The following is a 21,520-nucleotide window of genomic DNA, read 5'->3' as shown; positions in this document are numbered from 1 at the left end:
ATAATCTGGCAGCCGGGAGTCACCTAACGTGACCTGTACGGCTGCAGATAGAGCTCCAATCTCAACTCAATATCTGAATCTGCACACGAGTCGGAACCACCTAACGTGGTCTGTACGACAGGACTGGGTGTAATATATACGCTCTAGTGCTACGATCACGTGAAGACTGTGCGAATAATCGCGGGTCACCTACGAGTCGGAACCACCTAATGTGGTCTGCACGACAAGGCTTGCACTTAACTTGGATCCAAGGCGAGCGTGTGGTGCGGGTGAACATCACGTGAAGGACTATGCCCTGGCCCTGGGCGGGAGCACTAACACCGGGGTGCAGATTATGAGCTCTCTAAGCATTTCAAACTACTATTACATAACAACATGAATACCGCTTACCTGGCACTTACCTGTGCGTCCACAGCACCAAATACACATATATATATATGTATCCCACTACTAATACATGCGATGATGCGTAAACAACATTCATATGATGCATGGCATAAAACAAATAACCTTTTCTATTTAATTTATGGGAATTAATATGTATATAGGTATATACGGAAAACAAAAGCCCACTCACTGATAATTGGAAGGGTCGTAGCCCCCCTGCCTCGAGTGTGTACGCTCGTCCTCGGAATACGAATCACCTATACGCGAAAAAGCTACGAAAACGTTAATTTAAAAGCACATAACCAACTTCTCGTAATAACTTCTCATACATTGCTCAATTTGGACAAATGAATATACCAACGTGATCTACACAACCTCAGGATCACACCCATATTTTTAGAATAATTTTTGGACCACGCACGCGCCCCCACGCGCCGTCCTAGGCACGGACCTACGCGCCCCCCACGCGCGGCCACGTGCACTGCACACTGACGGCGTCAACTGACGCCGTCAGGAATATTCCGTTAAACTTGACAGATTCCGTTAATGGCGTCAGGAATATTCCGTCAGATTTGACGGAATATTCCGTCACCTTCTCCGGCGCCGGCGACGGCGCCGAAAAACTGGAAATTTTTCAAACTTTGTTTTCTCCTTCGTTTCTCAACCAAATTTCATGATTTTTGAACCAAAATGAAGTTTAGGACTAGTAGAATCACGATAGGCTAGTTTCAAGGGCTAAAAACTACGCGATCATACCTGTCCACGAAATCAAAAACCGGCCAACTTCGTACAGGACGATCCCGACGTCCAAATTCGTCCAACGATACACTCCGAGGCTTCTTGGGACCTCACAAACACAACTACAAGCTTCAAAATTGCAAAAACAAGCTAGTTTAAGGGTTGCATGAACAGTACATAATTCGGCCATTGTTGAAACGACGTGAAAACGTTCGAATTCTTACCTGGAATTGGTATGGTTGTGCTCCTCACAACCTCACGAGTTCAATGGTGTAATTGGTTTCTTGATTGATGAAAGTTTGAGTATGTTTGTGTGTAGTCCGTATGTTTGCAGAAGGAAGAAGAAGAGAGGAACTCGGGGAGAGAGAGAGAGAGAGAGAGAGAGAGAGAGAGAGAGAGAGAGAGAGAGTGACAGAAAGTGAGGGAAAGAGGGAGGGAATCCCGGGAGAAAAGAGAGTGTATGAGTGTGTGTGGTCCTACAACACCACACCACACAACACTAATGTGATAAAAACGAATTAGGGGGTAAAGTCGTAAATTCACACGTACGTTAAAATGAAATTTGGGACGGGATGTTACACTAACCGCACGATTCATGATGAACGAATATGAGAATCCGCGCGAGGATCCTCTCTCATTGTTATCTAGTAAGTAGTAACCTAGTATGTGTCCGTTACTTGTTTAATATGATATAATCATCCAATTAAGACATTGATTAGGGTTTCTAAAACTAAACAACCAAATTTAATAACTATTTCCTCAACATGGAGAGATTTTTCAATTCCGATATACCAAGAGCAATAATATAATTAGTTGAAAACTTAATGAGCTAGTCATAATAAATTGATATTGAACTCATCTTCTACAAAATTCAAACTTAAGACTTTCTGCTTACAAATGAAAGAATTACTATTAAAATGTACTACTAAATGACTTAAGTTAAGACTCAAGTTTCTTCATTTTTTTTTTTTTCTTTTCCTTGATGCAGACTAAAAATATATAAAGTCAGGTTTGTTGTGGTTTGTCTTTTTCGTCGGCAGTATATTTCGGTATTGAACTTTATAGCAGCAAGGGAAACGAAGGTCAACTTTGGTCTGGCATTTTGCCTTGTATTTTAATGGAAAGGTAGGAAAAAGAATGTGCTGTTCAAATTCCTCAAGGGACCTCCATGTCCTATGTTTGAAGGGCAAGCGTGAAGTATAAACAGGGTAATATATTTTATGGACCCAAATCTTAAAGTTCAATAGGTTTTTAGGGTTTCATACAGATCGCATAGACAAAGGTCAAAATTAAATCTTCTACTTGTCTCTCAACCTGAAGCATGCAAAAGATACAATTTGGACTGGATTACAACAATCCTATATACACTACCAGCCGCCTGACATATATAATATATATGATCAGTTCATTTCTGGACAAGATGTTAATTCTTTACTAAATGATGAACTGTTAATATAATTTGTGATGATAAGTTCTTGGTAGCATTAATAGATAACATACCAATAAAAATTTGTAGACGTGTATTGTTACGTTTTTGTTATAATTGAGATATAAATAATAACATTATTGAAATAGAATATAAATATGTTCCTTAATAGAAAGACAAACGTAATGAACAAATAATATATATGCTTGTGTATATGATGCACCACGTGATTGACATGTTGATATATGTATCAATTTATTTAAAAGTATAATTCATGCATTATAAACTATATCATAAACGCTAAAATTATGAGCTCAAAACTCAGTACGTGTTTTATAATTTTCCTATATATTTAATTCCCAATATATTAAACCAAACTTGATCAACTAAGAAGGAATCTTTGATGTTGGTAGTTAGGGCAAGGGTTGGAGAGGATGAGAGGAAGAAGCCCATGTCAAACCCTAATTTATGTTCATTATCCCCATGCATGCATACTGCTGCTGCTGGGAATTTTCATGGAAGAAGAATGTTTAAATTAGCATGCTCATGCACTTAGACATTTTAATTAATTATTAACGTTAATCTTTGGGTGCAAGTGCAACATTTGTGCGGCTGATGACAAATTGCATCAGTTGTTGAAACAGCAACATCTGTTTTCTGTTTAGATATTGTATGGTTGTTAGGGGAGGTATCACCTTGTGTTTTGGATTTGATTAATGTATAAATAATGCATTCTTAATGCAATAATTTAACTAAGTCATTTTTTCCCTAATTATATTATTTGGTATTTTCTGTTAACCTCCAATGTCCAATGTTGATTATCACTGGGTGGCTTAGTAGTTGGGAATGAATTACAGGCTCGTATTTCACACGACATATCCTGAATTCGATTCCTGGCACTGGTGAATTGCACAATGGTGGCCAAGGGGAGGCTGAAATACCTCTATGAGTCTTTTCAGCCCTTGAAAAAGTGAACTGTTATGGCGAAGCCACCATCTGATCCCCTTTTTAAAGAAAAAAAAAGTTCTCCAATGTTGTTGATGTGGCTCATTCCTTTCGATTCCATTGAATTTTCGGCACCATAATTGCAAATTGAAAAGAATTTATTTTGCCTAAATACGACCTAATCACTTATTATTTTTTGTTAATTGAGGATGAAGTTCTTCTGTTTAGAAAGCTACAGAGGAACTACTTTGGACCCCAGAATAATTGTTCGTGTTGGGAAAGACACATGAATCATGCCCGTTGGATGTGTTTGTGAAGTTATTGAGGCCCAAAATTTGAAAGGAGTTGAGTCTGCCCAAAATTAAAAAGGCCCAAATCAAATAAAGGATTCAAGTTTTGTTTTTGGGTAATGCTTTCCACGTATCCATTCTTACTTTTCACACACCTCTTAATTTTTGACCGTCAAATCGAATAAGTTGAAGTTGATCAAATGATAAAAATTAACATGAAGTGTATGAGAGGTAAAAATAGGTGTGTGAATAACATCACTCTTCTTTTTTTTATACGTTTAACATCTGTAGTTCATAAAATTGGAACTTGGACTTCCTCCAATAAAGTGAATATGCGGTGCCATTAGATTAACTAGTCATGGATGCAAAGGACTCAAAAACCGATAATGTTATTTAGACATGTAAAAATAACTATGTTGACAACCATCTTTCTTAGAGCAATACTAAAGAGACTCTTAAAAATGAGACTGTTTATGGACTCTCGCCGCTTCATGTTTTTGACACAATTCTTGTGCCAACATTATAAAATATTGAGCCAAAAATATAAGGTGGCAGAGAGTCTATGGAAAGTCCCACTTTGAGAGAATCTCCTTAGCATTTCTGCCTTTCTCATAGAGGTAGACTAACTGTTGTGTGCGTGGAACTCACCTGTATTAAAGTGGTTAGCAGTGATATCAATTTTGTGTGTCTAGATAGCATTTTTAGTACAATTTTCATTCAAATTGTTAAACGAATATGTCTTGCAAGAGGTTTGTAACTCAAACGATTAAGTCTATTTACATTATATTCGATGTCCCATTGATCAGTTTGGGATTTCCCCTCCCTCTTATGTCAAGAATTATATAAACACCATCATCCAACAGGACATGTGAATGAATTGAATCAATCTTAATCCATATACAAATCCATTTACTAGGATTATCATATTCTTCGAGTTATTGAACTAAAAGTCTCAATTTATATCCTATTAATTACATCGAATCGAGTTCCAATTCAAATCAAATTTTTGCTCCATTGACAATAATCTACGTTGATAGAGATTAGACATTGGTGATGAGGAATCAACAAGAAGATAGAGATTAGAGATTCAAGGTTAGAAGCCAAAAATGGTGCTTCTTCTTGTAGCATTAATTATGATGTCTCCATAAGAAGGGATTAGGATGAGATTAGAGAAATAATGTGGCCTGCAAATGATTTAAAATAGTAATTATGCAGCTTTACTAAAGTTGGCCTGTGCGATAATTCCAATCAACTGTGATGCGTGTGATGTTAATTTAATTTGTTTTAGTCGTGGTCCAAACCCTAGATTCTGAATTTCTAAAGTTCTATCCCCTTTATGACCATTCATTTGTTGATACAAATTGTGCGTATTCCATCACCTTGTCTTTTGCCATGAATTTTATGAAAAAAAGGACCCTACAAACTACAAATTGCAAGAGTTTTGGGCAGGAATCTCAAATTTGATTTGACTCATTCCTGCTGCAAGGCGTGCTAATTATTGTGTCACACCAAGACCAATTAATGTTAGGAGCCTAGAAGGGAGAGGCTCATGATTATTTAAATTTTAGGTAAGGGTCATCTTTTTTGTTGATAATTGGGTTCAACGTGTGGAAAATTTGCTCTGATATCATATTAGAATGTGAGCATTTATTTTAAATCATGAGGCAATATGAGAGAAAACCTCAGGACTTATTTAAACCAATAGGCAAGACTTTCATTTTCAAACCTGGGATGTATACTCTCAAGAATACATTGATGTCAAATATTTTCACGTACCTAACTTAGATAAAATCTCGTAAAAGATGAGTTCAATATCAACCTATTATCCACCCTTTAGTATAAATATGTTGTTATGCTTTAACAAATCGGACGTTCTTACATATTCCCGATTACAATAAAGTTTGTGCCCATCAAATCAACCCAATTTTCTGAAAAGTGGAGGATCAAAATGACCAACAGGATTTGCATTTCTATTATTAGCAGCAGAGGGGAAAGACCTCTAAGGTTGATAGTTTGACTAATTAATTTAGTTAGTTGTAGTTGGAATGTCATTATATCAGAATCCAGATGCAGCCAGGGCAAAACTAAAAATATGAACCAACCAACCACTATATTATTTCTAGGACAAAGGAAAGTCCAAACCCCAACCAGCTGGCCATTCCAACTTGGCAACTTTGGAGGTAGCTATCCTAGTACTCAATTGAGAAGTAATTGAAAATAATTTTGCTTACCATCCTTAGTATGTGTGTCAAACGTTGTTTTTTTTTTTTAAATTAGGGTTACGATTTGACATATGATGATGATTTAGTACTGTAACAAAGAGAATTAGGGGTTGTCTCTAGTGAGTGCACGTAATGTATGAACTTTTTATATGATATGCATATATCTACGATAATGAATCACTTACACGCGCATGAGCAAGTGGCCATTTGAGGACATTGGTAACACTAATGTAAAGTGCATAACTCTATACAGTTGCAATATGGTTTATTCTTTAATTATGGGATTGACAATTTGACATGCACACCCGATTCGACAATGAGTGAGTGACTGATTTAAGAGAAGTCTTGAGAACAAGAGCAACTTGTATGGAATAAGTTTATCGTCGTGTTGCGTCTTGGTCTAATAACAAAATAATATACGGAGATAAATTTACACATTATTATTTTCTTTTTTTTTAGTACATTGATATTTTTATATTAAGGGAGGGAGAGTTCAACTAAGCCTCATAATGGGCAGCCTAATTTGGTACCAAATTCGCCATTCACGAGAATCGTACCAAATTTGCCATTCACGAGAATCGAACCTAAGACCTCTCACTTCTAAATGAAGAGGAATATCACTAGATCGTTGTACTGATTAACTAAATTTACACATTATTAATCTAGAACGTTACGATAATAATGAATTTGTTTTATACAAGTCATGAAGACACAAATAAGTGCAATGTTGGCCCAATGGATCTAAATTTACAATCTCAATTAAACAATCAAACTAAAATTAAATTATTACTAATTACTAGACTTCTTTTAAAAGAAATAATATCATTTATTAAAAAAAAAAATAAATAAAAAAAAAAAACAAACAAACAAACAAACACGTTTAAAATAGTAGAGAGCAAAAATACTTATTTGCTTCTTCACTCTCTCTCTCTCCTCTGTCTCTTCTGTCTGTTACAACCAAAGCCAGTAAGTCGCAAACAGACATAGTGAGCGAGGCCGATAACGCCCGGTCTTTCTTCGGCCTAAGATACTGTTGGATTGTCTCTCTCATTGGGTACGAGAAGGAAGGCAAAGCAGGCCCCTTTCTTTCTGTCTTGCTTTCTTTGCTTGTTTACTTGTTATTAGTTGTAAATTTCCCTTCTTTCTTCTGATTCAGGCAACCCCACGTTCTTTATCTCTCTGTGATTTATCGATAACCCCACGTTCTTCCCTCTCTTAGCTTTCCCACGCTTATTTATTGTACTCATTCACCCACCCACTGTCACCAACTATTTCCCGCAGTCCCTGATCCCATTTCCCTCTCCCTCTTTCTCTCACTCTGTCTCTTTCTCTTCTTTCCCAAGTGGATAGATCTCTGAAATTAAGCGGGGTTTTTCAGATTCGAAGCCAGTTTCAGTTGATTTCGACTGTCGGGTAAGCTCCTTCGTCTTGAATTCGACATGGGTTCTTCTCAGTTTTTTTGTTTTGGGTCCGTTTCAGATCTGCCCGTTTCGGTTTTCAATTGGGAAATGTTGGTTTTGTTAGTTCTTGAAGAAACCACTGATTGATTTTTGGTTGAATGCTTGTTGCTAATTGTTTTGGATCAGATTCTGTGCTTGCCCATTTGCCCAATTTGGTTTCGGCTTCCACTTTTAATACTGATTCTATACCAGTTCATGCTATTTTAATAAACAAACGTTTGATGCTTTCCTTGTTGTTTGGTTATGGTTTATGCTAATGTAGTACGTTCTTCTCACTGTGCCTTCACTTTCAGGATTTAAGCATTCGAATCAGTGCAGCCATTGCGATATCTGATCCTCACACGAATCTGTGATTGTGGGCATGAGGAGGTCCTCTTCTGGGTTTAGGACTGCATAACATTTGTGGCTAATTTTGCCGTTTTCGGTGTGAAAAATGTTACATAACATGGTCTAAAGGCCAGAAAACCATACATTAGGTCGTTTGATAAAAGAAATAATGCCCAAGATGATCAGCAAACCGCTGTTGCTGACTTATTTTTACCTATTCATCTACATTCTGCTCTCGTCCGGTGTTATATTGTACAACAAGGTACTTCCTCCTCAGTACTTCATTTGTATATTTTGCCCATTACTGATTTGCCTGAATGTATCTACATTGCGGTCATCGATAGTCTATATGGTTAAACCGAAACTCAAGCTATAATTTCCCTTCTTGTTTTACTGATGATTTTCTGTGTGAATTTCCTTGCAGTGGGTTCTGTCTCCAAAATACTTCAATTTTCCATTACCCATAACACTTACGATGATTCATATGGGATTTTCTGGACTAGTAGCATTTTTTCTTGTCCGTGTTTTCAAGGTATGACTATTTACTTTTGGATATGCTTTTTATATGTGTTAATTACTTTTGACATCAGTGCTGGTATCCGTGTCAAGCCAGTTGAACATGTAGACAGGTTGTGGATTTTCTTTTAGTCGATAGTCGAAGTGATAGCACATAATTTCTCCGACATAATACTTCTCGCGATTAACTTTATATGACTGGAAGTCTTCTATGATTCACATCACTTTGGTTACCTCAAGCTCTTGGCGGAGTCGGTGTCTGCTGTCTGCGTCCATTAGGATTCTTACATCCACCTTTGCTTTTCCTTAATTTACTTTTATCAGTAGCTAATACACGAATGTTTTTGAAACTCATGCTACCCATATCTGAATGAGAAGGGTGACTACCAAAAAGATAGTGGGATAAATTAGTCTATAGTGGGACAAGGCATGTAACTGATGCCCTATATGGTCAGAGTGAAGTAAGATTTATTTGGAGGTCTCTGTAACTGGAGCTATAGAAGCCAATCTTGAAATTTTATAGAACTTCAAAATTTATAGTTTGTCATAATTGTGCAGATTACGGTAGTTCTAGTTTCTTTATTTTTTTTCTTTTTGTCTGCATCATATGCAAGTATCAGTTTTCTGTTGCGCATTTGTTGAAAATTGCATCAATACTCCATATTTTTGTTTCTGTTGTATTCATTTATTGCTTTTGTTCTCTTTATTTATTTCTCTGTAAATCTGCAGGTTGTAGCTCCCGTCAAAATGACATTTGAAATGTAAGAATGTAGGCTGTATTTTGGGTTCCAACTTGTTATTACTCTTTTTGTCCAAATTGTTTTGCTAATTTCTTTTCTTTATGTGGCAGATATGCAACTTGTGTAATTCCAATCAGTGCCTTCTTTGCATCGAGTCTTTGGTAAGCACTGAAATGTAAATGTAGTTGGGTTTTGTTTTGGCTAATAATGCCTACCAATTAGGGCATGGATATGCATCATGTATCTGGTCTTCTGTCACTGTTCAAACTCAGGAGAGAGCTTAGATCGTTCTTGTCATATTTGATGAAAAGGTTACGGTCAATTTTTCAGATTTGACTGTAACCAGTTACCAGGCTCATGCCACTCAACAATGAAAGTACTAAAATGCTTAGAGACCTCATGTTACTTGTGCCAATCTGTTCTCCTACTATTTCTCCTTTTGTGGTAAAAAATGAACGTATGCTTAGATTCCCTGGTGTAGAATGTCCGAACTTCCTTCAAGAACTGGTGTCCCTTGTACGGTTGAGTTGTCCAGATTTGGGCTCAAATGCAATGCCCACATTTAGGAATTGTATGCTTGTCAAGTTTTGCTTTGTTGTAAATTGTACTTATCAAGAGTCAAGACAAGAGAATTCAAGCTTTTTAGTTATTAACTTTTCTTTTTCTGTATTACAGGTTTGGAAACACTGCTTACTTGCATATTTCAGTGGCGTTCATCCAAATGCTCAAAGCTCTAAGTATGTGTGCTGATGCACAGACAGACTCATGATATCTATTTTACTACAATAATTACACTTTAAAACGCTAATAAAAGACTGCTTATATCTATCTACATTCAATACTGCAGTGCCAGTGGCTACTTTTATCATGGCTGTATTGTGTGGCACTGATAAAGCAAGGTGCGACGTGTTCACAAACGTGTTGCTGGTCAGTGTTGGGGTTGTCATTTCCTCATACGGGGAGATTCATTTTAATGTAGTTGGTACAGTTTACCAGGTTACGGGCATCTTTGCAGAAGCTCTCAGGCTGGTCTTGACACAAGTCCTTCTACAGAAGAAGGGCTTGACTCTAAATCCGATCACCAGCTTGTACTATATTGCCCCATGCAGGTATTATACTGTGATGCTTGGACTTATATGCATTATAGGAGTTAGAATTTAGGCAAACACTATTTTTTCCAATCGCAAAGTATGAATAAGTAGTACATTAGTTCTTTGTCATCCATAACAATCTTGATAGAGAATAGTGACTCATTTCCTGAATTTAGTTCTGATGGTGAATGAAATTAGTCTTTACTTATTATTTATTGTAAATGTTGAGTATCTGAATCTGTAACTTATATTATATGGCTGAGATTCATAATTTAGTGGACGAAAATAGTAAATTTACAATGAGTGTATGAACAATCCATCTGTACTATGGGAAATCTCCGCTCCTTTTTACATCCTTATTCTGATGAAGTTCTACATTTTATTGATGGATGCATGCGATTTAAACACAGTTTTGTACTCAATAGATTTTTCCCTTGATGCTTGTGCATGCCATTGCTTCAGCTTCTCACCATTATTGTTTCATTTATTTTTGCAGTTTTGTCTTCCTGTTTGTGCCTTGGTTGTTACTTGAGAAGTCTGCAATAGAGTATTCACAGTTTCAGTTCAACTTCTGGATCTTTTTCTCCAATGCTCTTTGTGCTTTGGCGTTGAACTTCTCCATATTCTTAGTAATTGGCAGAACCGGAGCAGTTACCATGCGGGTTGCTGGTGTTCTGAAAGACTGGATATTGATTGCCCTTTCAACTGTTATATTTCCAGAGTCTATTATAACCAGGCTGAACATAATCGGTTATGCCATAGGTAGCTCTCCGTATATATTAACTTGAAAGTTTCAAAGTTACAACTGCATTTTATACATGTTTAAATGTGAAGCTTTAGCTGACCAGTCAAGTTGGCCTGCAGCATTGTGTGGTGTTGTCATGTACAATTACATAAAGGTTAAGGATGTTCGTGCATCTCAGCTACCTTCAGAAAGCATTCCTGAGAGAGTTTCAAAGGTTTTCTTTCTGCTGATTTGATTTCTTTTTGGAGTCCTTGATCCCCTTATATTTTTTGTGACACGTGCTTTCTGTGCCGGCCAATACAGGATTGGAAGTTGGAGAAAAAGTCCTCTGATATTTTTGTCCCTGGAGGGACTGGTTCAGCCTCCGATAATGTTGATGAAGAAACACCCTTAACTCAATCAACAAGATTGTCTCACATTGGACGAACACAGGCTGGCAACTATGCTGCATGATTCTTGAACTCGTGTATGATGTTTGGAAAAGGAAGGTCCAGAAACGGAGTATGCAGATTCTTTTCAAACTCTAGAGCCGTATTCTTTCCAGGGAACAGATTAAACGCGCCGAACCACAGGGGCAATTCATTGTATTACTTTCAGTTTTAGGAAGTGAATGCATGATTTGCCAGTTGAAATTTGTAGACGGTAGCTTAGAACGCATGGTTGTCGGGTGAAGAAGCTCCCCATTAATTTGTCAAGGCTCATGATAAGAAAACCACGTTTTTATCTTGACAAGTTATGCAGTTCTCCTTGTTACGGTCCGGGCGGTAATGTAGAAACTGAGAGTTTATCATGCGGCACATTTCTGTTCTTTCTGTTTTCTGTTGCCGGAGTTCGGTGGTTAGAACATGAGCTCTGTTTCATGAGTAGTCTTAGATGTTACGGATTGTGTCTAAATTACGTGAGTTATATTGTTCTGGAAAAAGGTAGAGAAATTGTAACAAGCCGCTCCGACATTCACTAGAAATTGAAAGAAAATAGTGTGCATAAAAGATTGAAAGGCAATACATCTCCATGGTGAGTGCATATAGAACAAAGTACTTCTCTCAACTAAAACAATCTTGGAAATATTACAGAAACCGTGGCTGGCCATTAAACCAAAGCGAAAAAAGACTCACGTGATTTACATAGAGAATCACAAACTTTATGCACAACTCGGGCAAGAATGTGTAAAGAAAAAAACCAATCACCGCAACTATTCCTCTGAGCTTCCTCTGCATTCCCCAGAACTTGAATCATAGTAACTATATCGGAAAATTTGAATCTTGTAAAGGAAGAGGAAACTATTCGAACTGTTGCAGAGGACTCAGTGACAAAAGCCTCCTTGCGGCAGGCGGTGCCAATCCAGGGATATCCCTGATGTTTTTATTGCCAGGGTTCACAATCTGAAATGTAAACAGACATTACAGTTAGCAACAGATGTAGTCGTTTCTAAACTTTTTCCCAGGACGATTTTGAACACACGTCTGAGAAGGAAAGCATGAATTTTCCATACATTACTAACTACTTAGAGGGAGAGGAAAACAGATAGCATGGTTCACAATCCATCAGAAATCACTTTCCAAACTCATAAACAAATTTCCTCCACAAAAAGTTCCTAAAATACAACTCTGCGGATATCTTTGTAACTTAACGTGTGACTTCCAAGTATTATAAAAAATGCGTAAAATGGGTAGAAGACTAATAGATAAATGAATCAAAGAGCATACCTTCACAACAATAATTGCTATTACACCAATTACAATAAGCAAAAGAAAAAGCATGATGCATTTATCTGTTGCCACCTGAAAATATTGGAGAGAAATTAGTTTTTGTTAAAAAAATATACAAGTTGAGTATTTAGGGGGCGAGATCTTAACTAACCTGTCTACCAATCTCCTTTACAAGCTGAGAGGCCTTCTTAATTGAAAACTGAATTGTGTCCAGCTCATTCACAATGCGGCCCATTTGGTCAGTCTGCAAGTTTTGGAGTCGGACAATGTTTAGTCTAAAACTCTTGAAATGAGAGATAATGGAGACAACAGGTGAACACACTCACTTGGCCCTTTAAGGTAACAGCAGTTTGAGTTCCCACTTCAACTGTTTGCTCAACAACCTATCAACAAACTAAAGAGTTAAAATTGTTGGCAAAAGAAAATACACGAACTTAAAATTGAATTTTTTTTTTTTTTATTTTATTTTATTTTTTATAGCTGTTCACCTTTTTAGAGCGTTCAATGACCTGATCAGTCTCATCCATTGTTTTCATCCCAGAATTGATTAGTTCTTGATTTGACATTGCTATCACAAATAAATGCCGATTAGAAAGGTGGTCAGACATATCTTTTCTTCAAATCAGGCACAAAACAAGCACAGACGTAGATATAAAGTTCCAAGCAGTTTGATCTTTTCAAAGTTTGATAAACCTTTACTTTGTACTATCATTAAAAGACCGCATGTGGATTAGCATAGCATGATTAACCGCTAAAAGCTTGAAAGATTTATAAGAAAAAGCTCATTCCTACAAATCCAAACTAAGCTCATAGATATGCAGAATGACAAGAACTACCTGAAGCCATTTGAACATTCTCATCAGCAGTGGGTTCACTAACTCCTGCTCCCATATCAAAGAGTTCGACTTTCTTGTTACCAAGGCTATTCATATACCTGCAGTTCGGCTAGAGTATGAAAAATCATTTTAAAAAAATCACAGATACCCAGAGCACGAAGAGTGACAGGGTTTTAGAATTCAAGAACTGTAATATACAATATTTTGTCGTGTTTGTGGGTTAACTTATTTGTCCCATGAATATAAAGCCTGAAGGCAACATGCTAAACATTAGACTCCATAATTTATGAGCAACTAATTGACAATAGTGCAGAATGCATAGCTGGACTTACGTTTTTCTCAATTGTACATATGAATTCAGCTCTTTGATCTGCAAAATGAAGCATGATAATTAGATGGAGTTGTTACAGTAGCAGGAACTAATAGACCTTGCGTACCCCAAAAGGTCTTGTGCACTAATACACCGATCAAAAGTAGTAACAGAGTTTGTAAGCCAGCAAGTGGTACAGCATACATGCTACATCTGTGATGGAAAAAGACAAAAGCTCATAACAACTTACCATAGATTGCTTCTCATCATTAAGCTGTTTATTCACGTCAGGAGGATTTCGGCTCTCCTCGTCCTTGATTTCACGATCAAACTCTTTAATTAATCTGAAACAAAGAATTAACAAAATCATACTCTGATTTATCCAAAACGGAAAACCTGAAGAACTGAGATTCTGTTTCTTTTTGTGGCTTTTTATTTCTTTCACTACCATAACAACAATTATCGCATACCTCAATTCTTCCAACATCCCCAAAAAAATTACAAATGAAGAGATGCATGGGAGTTCAGGAACAGTATGCGGGACTTCTATATAAGCATGACTTAAAGACACTTACATCATGATCCTAGTTATACTTGAGGAAACTTTTATGGCTCCAACCTAACTGTCTTTGTTAATAAGTTACTAATTCTTCAAAATTCCAAAGTAACCTAACGGAGTCGTTGATGCAAGAATCGTTAAATTTTGAACATTGCATTGGATGTGGCAACATTTTATCTCTCTGTATTTTCTCTCTTCGAAGAAAGTGAAAATTAAGATTGTCTAAGGTCCCCAATTACTAAAAATATCAGATAAATGTTCGGAGAGTAAAAACTAAAATCCCATATGTGGCATACCTTTTACATTCCCTCATCTTTCCTGTAAGTTCCTCCAGCTGTTTACTTTGTCTGTTGGAGTCTTTGATCTTGTCCACCTTCTGGAAGCCATTTCTGAAAACAAAAAGGAAGTCACCGTGGTTATAACGTGATCACTTTATTATCGAAAGTGGAATACATGTATCTACTACACAACCCCACCACTCCCCCCAACAAATGAAACAAAGAAATAGTCTGCAAAGAGATGAATTATTCTTTCATTAAGTGACTACACCCTGTAGAAGAAATATAAACAAACAATTAACATGTAAGATGGTGCACAACAAGAAGGACCATGTGCTTAACAAAGTGCACGGCACAATCACAACGGTTAGTTATAACACACTGGGTCAGACGGAGGCAGAGAAGAACTGTGATAAAACAATGGCAGCTGGTTTCAGTGACCACCTAATGAGGGCAAGCTAAATGAGACTGTATCAAAGAATAAATGCTCACAATGGCTACTATTTGACTAATATCTCCCTCATTATCCATCCGTTTCCAGAGAGTATATCATGATTGTTGCTTCCATGGGGTTCCACGTACAGATGTCAAAATATTTTTACGTGGTCGTGGAAGCAATAACACTATTGCCCTCTAGGTAGCACGGGAATAGTAATGAACCATCAAGAGCATGGCCAAAATATTATTCACTTCAGTATTTGGTTCCCCCACAAACAATGCCAAAGGTTTATTGAGCAATGTGCAAAATCAATAGAGCAACTCAGAGCCTTGAAACCTAGGAAATTTATCTGTGTTATCTAAAAGACACCCGCTTTAAGTTTGTTTGTAAAGAGCAACCAATTTTACTCACCACTCCACGAAAACATTGCAAAGAGGTAAAATACTACAGGAACAGCTGAACAAGAAAATACACTCTTCGGATCGCCTCGGTGACTCTTTCTCCGGTAAGTTAATAATGCTTAACAACAGTTTATGAACATCAAACTAACTTAATTGTGAATGAATACGCAATCGAATTACGAAAAACAAATTATTCTCACATTCCTCTAATTGAACCATAGGATTCTGAGAGATCACACAATCATCGAATTCACAATCAATAAACAATGCGCACAACAATTCAAACACTTAGAGAAAAATCAAAGCTCTGAAATTTATTCAGTAACGATGCAAATCGAAATGCAGAAACTGAAATTACAGAGACATACGCGAGGGCTCGAAAATTATCGTGGATTTCGCCATGGATCTGCTCCAACTGAGGACTCATCGGCAAGTTGCTGGCCATTGTCGCCAGAGACTAACCCCTCCCAGATCGAATCCGCAAGAAAACCCTAACTTTTCCCCTTTCTACGCTTCTGCAACACTCCACACCTTCTGTCGCCTGAAGACGATATTTGCAGGAGCTTTAACGACGAAACCCTAACTGCAATCCTCCATGGTCTTACTCCTTCATTCACAAAATTTACAGAAATTGAAAAAAAAATTGCAGAAAAATTAAGGAATTTTGGGGGAAATCGTGACAGGATGGAAACTGGGCGTGGAAGAAAGAGAGAGGGGAGAAAGAATCGCTGTCTGGTAATGATTTGTTGTACCAAAAAAATATGTATTTATGTTTTCTTTATTTCTTTGCGATTAGGCGAAAATTAATTAATTGGGACGTTGGACGGTGAGATAACGAAAGATTTCGCGACAAATTGGTTGCAAAGCTTAAGAAACATCTAAAAATGTTGTTAAGAATCTAAGATCGTTGTGTTTCTTCGCTTGCGAGTTTGTTTTTTCTTTTACTAAAATGATATATTTCTCAACGTGTAATTCTCTATTAGCAAGATACATATATAACGAATTCGATATTAAATTAGATTGTTTATTATATGGCATAACTGAACTCTCATTCTTTTAGTGTAAAATATATCATTGTACTCGAAAAAAAAAATACAAATTTCAATTGTGATTATGAAAGTTCTTAATTAGAATTTTTTTAGGGAAGTGTTATTGGCATTTTAAAAATCTCATTCTACACTCCTCATAAGTGTATTTTTCTTTCCAAATACAAAAAATTTGAAGTATAGAATGAGAAATTTGGAGTGCCAATAACAATTTTCTTTTTTTATATACAATTGTATACTTATATTAAAGGGGTGGGAAAAAAAAATTAGTCACGAATTTGTGATTTGAATTTAAAACATTTATTTTGCAAGTAAAAAGAAAAACCACAAAACTGTGCATTAAAAACATCACTAAATTGTAAAAATTCAAGTGTATTCAACATGATTTAAAAGAATTTATGAAGTCCCTAAAAATTTGGGTATTCACCTTAACTTGGAGTCTATAATGGTGTGTTTGATTCACTGAATTGTCTTATGTTGAACTAGCTTTAGGAACTAAATTAAACTGAGTTGGACTGATTTGGTAAAATAATTAATACAGTATCGAGCATGATTTGACTTTGAATCCCTTTATTTTCCAGCCTCAAGTTAGTCGGTCGTATTGGGTATTGGCTTATCCTTTGGTTCCCTTATCGAGTTTGCCTTCTTCTCTATTTCTTTGGGTTTAAATTGCGAGTTGGTGCTGTTTTTAATCTTGGAGGTATACTTCTAGTGTAGTTATGGCAGCGTGGTTCACATACGCTTCACATCACATATATATTTAACGGTTAAAACACAGAGATTCATGATATATTTCAATTCATAATCCATTATTTATTTATCGCCCGCGGTGGCATCCAAAAGAAAATGATTCTCGTCGGATCTTTTTCCTGGGGATTATGTGATTGTGACCGTTTATCGTACATCGTGCGGTCAATTTTCATTAGGTACTATTTATATTTAATTTTAAATTTTAAATTTTAAAATAATTTCTGATCGTACGATATACAATAAACAGTTACGATCATGAAATCTCCAAAACCGGATCCTTTTCCGCATCCAAAAACATCATTTGATGGTAAAAAATGATTGTTGCAATTTATGTGGGCTTTGCACAAAACGCAGCTTCACTTGTAGATATTAATTTTGAACTTGTAAATATTTTAAAATGTTGTCCTTTAATTATGTTATATGTAGAGAAATTTTTCGTTATGTTCGGAATACGAATGATACACCTCGTTCGTTATAAGTGGAGGAAAATTTTATTTTTTAAGTTGTTACACAAGCACATCCCATATTTCGAACACGTTAAAAAATCGTTCTCTTGTGCGGAACATCAAAGTTAAAAGAGTATCATTAGTTGGGTGGTGTTGCGTTGCCACCAAAATAATCGAATCGAATTTAAAAAACCGAACCAAATCAAAAATAGTTGGTTTGCTTTCGGATTCCGAACTATTTCTGTAGTTTGGAAACCGAATTGAATCGGAATACATGGACAATGTTTCTTAAGTGTTCTGTAAGATTGTTCGGGTACTGGCAAACCATCCTTTGAGTAGTCAATAGGGTCGGTGAAGCATCCGGTCTCCCTAGGTAGTTTTTCTTATGATTAATGTGTTTTCTCTAAGGTTCAAATACTTCAATTAAGATAAGATTAGCATTGTGTGTTTGTAGGATCTACCAAAAATGGTTTGCTATAATTTTTCTGATGTATAAAAAACTCAAACCAAACTGATAAATCCAAACCCAAGTCAAAACGAACCGAACAAAACAGAAAGAAAAAACATTCCGAAATGATAGAAATTCCATTTTGACAAAAAACAGAACTCACCGCTAATTAGAAAAATAAAATGTAGAAAATTTCAACACGAGCGATGCTAAGGCGAAAGCACAACAAGCCTATTTCAACAATAAAATTATAAGTATGCTATAATTAGCCTAATACGGGATGAGAGAAACAGATTAAAATCTACTTTTCTCCAACGAATTTTCACTTGTATTTCGCTTCTTTTAATTTCCTCTAATGTCTTAACGAACCTTTTCACTTGTGAGTTCATGTGCCTTGAATTTTGAACATCTTTTCCCCTTCCTCCGTTAAAGTGAACAGTACCGCGAACTTTTCGTTAAAACTCTTTATATATAACCATGACATACATTTTGCATGTTATATGAAAATGATTTATTCGAGAGTTAATTGGTTCATGGCTTCTTCATTGTTGTGTGAAATGCAAACTAATGATATTGTCAATTGCTCACTCATGTGACAATAGTTGTTACGTTGTTTTACAAGACTGGATGAGATGGGAGCGTGATATATCGTGAGATTACGAACCCCAGCTATGCAGCTTACGTTAGCAAAGACAACAAAAGAACACTGCGCTGTCAGGGACTGCGTTGGGTCCTCTTTTTTCCATACAACTGGATTTCGAATTCTCCTCCTGTCTCAACTCCTTATGTGCAATTGTTTAAGGAACAATGATAACATTACCTACCATGCTACCATGTCCACTTGTTTTAGGGGTGTGTGGATCATTTTACTTCTCACACACTTCTTGATAATTTTTGTTCGTTGATCTTCTTCAATTCATCCAATTCGACGTCCGAAAATTAAAAAGGTGTATGAGAAGTAAAATAGGATGTGTGGATATCACATCCCTTGTTTTATGACCCACCTAGCTAGTGAAGTGACACTTGGCAACAATTTCTTTCTATTTTCTTTTGGGTTTCGAACTCTAGGAACCGGATCCCCTCCTAAGCTTACGAGGCTGAGCCTCTTGAGCAAATCAGACGGATCGTTGAAATTTAATCTAACTGCTATAAACAGAGAAGCTCTCTAAAAATTATAATAATTGCAACTATCGGATCAAATTTTTACGGCCTATGTGATTAGCTTAGGAGGCTAAAGGATCCGGTTTCGGAACTCTGGAGCCAGGCTTGCTATCGAAGGAGGTGACGTTTGTGTAATACATGATTTGTTGATTGATGCATATAATCATTCGATAAATTCAAGTGAGATCGCTCATCTAGCTAACTAATCCGATTGTTTAATATTAACGAGTGTTTAATATCGACACTTTACTGACTACTAATATCTTATTTATATTAGCGATATTACATAATTATAAATATCATCGTCAGCATATTTTTTAATAAAAGTTTATGTGTCATTTAAGTAATGATGTGACATGTTCCTGTTGGTTACCAAGTTTCTCTCAAAGCCCAAGTAATGCCAAAAAATGTGTTAAAAAATCTGACATCCATTATACAGATAGATCCGTTCAATGCGTGGTCAAAAATTATTTTAAATATTTTTATTTAAAATTAAACATGAATAGTATCTGACGAAAACTGATCGCACGATGTAAGATAAACGAACACAATTCAAGAATTTTCAGAATCCTCGTAAAGAAAATCCGGAGAAGATCTTCGTTCATCCCGTGTGTGTTGCCCTTTGAGTTTGACACCCAACGTGTCATTTGTTGTTTGACTTTTGGCCTCATTTCTCACTAAGGAAACGGGCAGAACGTGTTATGCTTCATTTTCTTAAAAAATCATTGGCTTTTGGTCGAACATTTTTGCAAGAGCTAATAACAATCATTGGCAGTAACCACCTACGCAGGTTGGACTTGGAAGCATGATTTGCTACCAATTGGGAGTGATAGGAGAGAGCTTATCAAATTGAACACGAGGGGTGTTGTTAGGCCTTCTTTTAGAGCGATTTTGTCAAACATTTTAACGCGGCGTGTTATAATAAATAGAAAAATTATCGGAATACATTAAGTTAGAATTCACTAGCAAACTGAAATTCGCCAATAATTGAGAAAACGTCAAAATTTGTCATCAATTTGATATGTCAATGAGGAATTAGGCCAAAAATACATATATGTCAAGACAAAGTTACGTCTCTTGTTTGCTTTACTGTTCTCTTCAAAACAACAATTTATGGGCCTAAAACGAACGCCAAAACTAAATCTCTAATGATTGGGCCTTGCTACTAATTTTACATCTTTCCAATCATCTTTTGATCAATTTAGTCTTCTATTCTAAATCACATCTTACCAAAAAAAAAATGTAAACAATTTTACGTATGAAACCAAATCAATGGAATAAAAGCAAAAATTTAAAAGTTTTTGGGTCCTACGTATATTGCCTCTCCATTGTGCCTTTGCCGGTTCATCACCTGTAAACAAAATTGAATGGGAGCTCAAATCTCCACAATAGCGACTAAAACATAAGATATTAATATCATTAGCTCTTTGTGGGTCTCTAAGAATATGATATTTTGTATTAGTAGAAAGTTTACAACCACTTAACACCATGATCAAGGAACTAATTGTAATCCCAACTCGCACGCAAGGATTTAGGATTATACACATACTATTGGGTTAAACTTAATTATTTCATTAATTAAATACTAATTTGATACGAGGAGGTTGTTCTCAAATCCAAACATTCGACAAACTGATCTGGTGTTTTTGTTCTTATGCAACAAGTGGACGATTGCTTAAATCAGTTGATATCATTTGCTAATTTGATTTAACTTCTTTATTCTTTTACTTTTGTAGAAGGATATTCTACGTTAAAGGGTGGTATCTAAGCAAATAACCATCAAAATTTGTACGATATAAGCATAAAATCAACACCAAAAGCCAACAGAATCCTCTCCAGATCTTTTTGGTGAGAATCCTGGGGATCACTGAATCTTGTTCATTCATCGTACATCGTGCGGTCTGTTTTTATCAAATATTGTTTATGTTTATTTTTAAATAAAAATATTTAAAATCATTTCTGATCGGATGATGTATAATAAACGGACACGATTCAAGGATCCTCGGGAATCCTCACAAAGAGGATCTGACGAGAAACCAAACTCCACCAAAAGTATAAGCAGAGAATCCTATTCACGAGGAATGTTAAAGAGACTTAAAAAAAAAAAAAGGACTTTTTATAAACTTTCTACCATTTCATGTTTTTTGCATAATATCTTATAATATTGACACGAAAATTAACATTAAACTGTGAAATGACAGAGAATCCAAAAAATTTCATTTTAAGAGAATTCTCTTCACATTTCTCTTT

The 21,520-nt window shown here is 36.1% G+C and overlaps 2 protein-coding genes across 5 annotated transcripts; one reads left to right on the top strand and one right to left on the bottom strand.

Moving 5' to 3' along the window:
* The first annotated feature begins 6,757 nt into the window (after positions 1 to 6,757).
* Positions 6,758 to 11,828, top strand: LOC137730990 (putative sugar phosphate/phosphate translocator At3g17430). Of its 4 annotated transcripts, none has more exons than XR_015957694.1 (11): positions 6,758 to 7,421; positions 7,762 to 8,057; positions 8,220 to 8,327; positions 9,041 to 9,072; positions 9,162 to 9,212; positions 9,727 to 9,788; positions 9,899 to 10,160; positions 10,639 to 10,904; positions 11,007 to 11,101; positions 11,191 to 11,546; positions 11,629 to 11,828. XR_015957694.1 is itself a non-coding variant. In XM_068470022.2 (10 exons), the coding sequence occupies exons 2-10, from the start codon at positions 7,965 to 7,967 to the stop codon at positions 11,338 to 11,340; spliced, it is 1,119 nt and encodes a 372-aa protein (XP_068326123.1). In that variant the 5' UTR covers positions 6,920 to 7,421; positions 7,762 to 7,964; the 3' UTR covers positions 11,341 to 11,695. The 4 variants fall into 4 exon arrangements, 2 of the variants coding, with proteins under 2 accessions (XP_068326123.1, XP_088543609.1); XR_015957695.1 differs by having other exon boundaries at positions 6,920 to 7,062; XM_068470022.2 differs by having other exon boundaries at positions 6,920 to 7,421; positions 11,191 to 11,695.
* Positions 11,820 to 16,387, bottom strand: LOC137730991 (putative plant SNARE 13). The gene is made up of 10 exons (XM_068470023.2): positions 15,788 to 16,387; positions 14,598 to 14,690; positions 13,993 to 14,086; positions 13,765 to 13,802; positions 13,433 to 13,530; positions 13,085 to 13,164; positions 12,923 to 12,979; positions 12,748 to 12,840; positions 12,594 to 12,668; positions 11,820 to 12,269 (listed from the first exon to the last, which is right to left on the bottom strand). The coding sequence occupies exons 1-10, from the start codon at positions 15,862 to 15,864 to the stop codon at positions 12,168 to 12,170; spliced, it is 807 nt and encodes a 268-aa protein (XP_068326124.1). The 5' UTR covers positions 15,865 to 16,387; the 3' UTR covers positions 11,820 to 12,167.
* Between the last annotated feature and the right edge of the window lie 5,133 nt (positions 16,388 to 21,520).

This window comes from Pyrus communis, chromosome 16 (assembly GCF_041283825.1).
Source record: "Pyrus communis isolate YQ-2024b chromosome 16, ASM4128382v1, whole genome shotgun sequence".
Taxonomy (NCBI): Eukaryota; Viridiplantae; Streptophyta; class Magnoliopsida; order Rosales; family Rosaceae; genus Pyrus; species Pyrus communis.
This window is presented reverse-complemented; position numbering and strand designations above follow the sequence as displayed.